Source organism: Diceros bicornis, unplaced genomic scaffold, assembly GCF_020826845.1.
Source record: "Diceros bicornis minor isolate mBicDic1 unplaced genomic scaffold, mDicBic1.mat.cur scaffold_73_ctg1, whole genome shotgun sequence".
In the NCBI taxonomy this organism is placed as follows: domain Eukaryota; kingdom Metazoa; phylum Chordata; class Mammalia; order Perissodactyla; family Rhinocerotidae; genus Diceros; species Diceros bicornis.
In genome coordinates, this window is record NW_026691615.1 from 121,929 (window position 1) to 124,432 (window position 2,504).

The following is a 2,504-nucleotide window of genomic DNA, read 5'->3' on the forward strand; positions in this document are numbered from 1 at the left end:
ATGAATGAAGGGATAGGTGGGTTGACGGGTGGATAGGTGTGTGGATGGATAGGTAGATAGATGGCTGAATGGTTGGATGGATGGATGGATGGATGGAGGGATGGATGGATGGATGGATGGATGGATGGATGGATGGATGGATGGGTGGGTGGATGGATGGATGGATGGATAAGTGGATAGATGGATGGATGGATGGATGGATGGATGGATGGATGAGTGGATGGATGGGTGAGTTGACGGGTGGATGGCTATGTGGATAGATGGCTGAGGTGTTGGATGGTTGGATGGTTGGATGGATGGATGGAAGGAAGGAAGGAAGGAAGGAAGGATGGAAGGGAGGGAGGGAGGAAGGAAGGAAGGAAGGAAGGAAGGAAGGAAGGAAGGAAGGAAGGAAGGAAGGAAGGAAGGAAGGAAGGAGGGAAGGAGGGAAGGAAAAGGGACTACCCAAAGCACATATTTTAGGCACGGTGGGAGCCATGGTATGATCCAAGATGAGACCCCAGCCCCTTTTCCTAAAGCCCTGGTCTGGACACTGAGAGGTGGAATCCCCCCAGAGCCAGGGCACTCCCCTGCTTCCCACAGGCCTTGCCCAGTTCTGGAAGCTGGCTCAAGGCCAAGCCACTCATCTTCCCAGCCAAACCCATGCTCAGTCCCAACCATGCCCTCGCAGGCCTGGCGCTGCCCAGGGGAAGCTCTCAGAAGGGGCCCCGGCCACTCTCCCGGCCTCGAGGTACTCTGCCCGAGGCTCGCGACTTGATGCGCAGTTTGTGGGGCAGGGAGGACTGAGCCAGACTCTCAGGATTGTTCCCTGGGACAGGGCAGGACACCCCAGGAGGCAACCCCACGGGATCAGCAGTGGGTGTCAGCAGCACATCTGAGAGCCCAGAGGCCCCGCAACTACTGGGCACAGGTGACCACAGCCCCCAGCAGGGCCTGAGCTCTGGTCTGGGCCCCCCATGCCCATCCAGGAGGTTACAGCTGAAGAAGGCGGCTGGAAGGGCAGCCTGCAAGGCCATGTCCATTCTTTTGGGACTCGACGGTGCAGGGTCCTGGAGGGACCTGGGGGAAGGAGCCAGGCCAGTCCACCTGTGAGCCACCAGGCAGCCGCGGCATCCTGGAACCCCAGTGTCCAGCGAAGAGGGTCTGAAGACACAGCCATGGGAGCCAGGCAGAGATGGGAGTGGTTCAGCCCTAGGGCGGGGGTCTCCAGTCCAGGAGGCCTCCCACAGCACAGCCTGCAGGGGCAGGGTCCTGGCGCTACCAACGGGGGACAGGAGGCCAAAGCGATGCTTGAGCGCCCGCAGCTCAGCCCTGAGCAGAGCGTTCTCCTCCAGCAGCGAAGCCAGCCTGCCCTCGAGAGCCGCGTCGTTGAGACGGCGCTTCTCCCGGGATCTCTTGGCGGCTTCATTGTTTTTCCTCCGCTTCTCCCAGTAAACCATGTCCTTCTTCTCTTCTGGCATGAACTCCCGCCGCCGACGCGTGGCCGGGCCCCTGCCCTGCACTCCCCGCAGGGTCTTGCTGCAACACTGAGCCACATCTGGCAGGCCCAAGAGACCCACATCCATGGCTGCCCAGGGAACCTGGGGAAGAGGAAAGATGTCTTGGATTGGAGGCAGGAGGCTGACCTGGGAGATCCTTCCCTCTAATTTAGTCTGCGTCTCCACCATCCCCAATGGGGGAGGGGCATGGATGGAGTGGGAATTGGCCTGGGGACCAGGGTGGAGGCAGAGAGAGGTGTAGCCGAGAGAATGGGGAGCTGGTGGGATGGTTTGATGCCTGACGGAGAAGTAGGTGAGGCCCCCAGAGAGAGGCTGCTTGGCTGGGAAAAGCTGAAGAGCAGACCACAGTCATGGAGAGCTGGTTGGGCTCTGTATCCTCAGGAAGATGCAGGCTCCTTCCCAGGCATTCTTACCACTGAGAAGGTCAGCAGACAAGCCAAGGGCTCAGCTCAATCTGAGCTCCAGCATGAGACTCTTGGAGACCCAGGGGGAGAGAGAAGGAAGGCTGAATCTAGAAAGACAGAATGTGTGTCCACGGAGTTAAACTGAGCCAAGTTGGAGTCAGAAAATAAGCTGTTACTCACGTGAACTGTTCCCAGGTTGTATACCAAGATCTCCTCCATTGGTGGCCAGAGTTTTGCACCTGCCCATCCATCCACCTACCCATACATTCATAAGGTCATCTATTCACCCATCCACCCATTCCACGGTCCATTTGTCCATCCCTATACCCACCTACCCAACCAACTCACCATCCATCCATTTATCCATTCATCCACCCATCTACCATCTTATTTATCCATCCATCCACTCATTCAAACATCCATCCATCCTCCAACCAATTGTACAATCATCTATCCATCTACCACCCACTCACTCATCCATCCATCTAACTGTCCATTCATTCATTGAAAGAGTCTTTTTTTTTTTAAACATTGTGCCCACAGGTAAAAAAAGAAAAAATAGACAAATGGTACTTGATGAAAATTTTACAATTCTGTGCAT

At 56.1% G+C, this 2,504-nt stretch overlaps 1 protein-coding gene across 1 annotated transcript; it reads right to left on the reverse strand.

The window, feature by feature from the left end:
• Positions 1–695: 695 nt before the first annotated feature.
• Positions 696–1,565, reverse strand: NFILZ (NFIL3 like basic leucine zipper). The gene has a single exon (XM_058537969.1). The coding sequence runs from the start codon at positions 1,563–1,565 to the stop codon at positions 696–698; it is 870 nt and encodes a 289-aa protein (XP_058393952.1).
• Between the last annotated feature and the right edge of the window lie 939 nt (positions 1,566–2,504).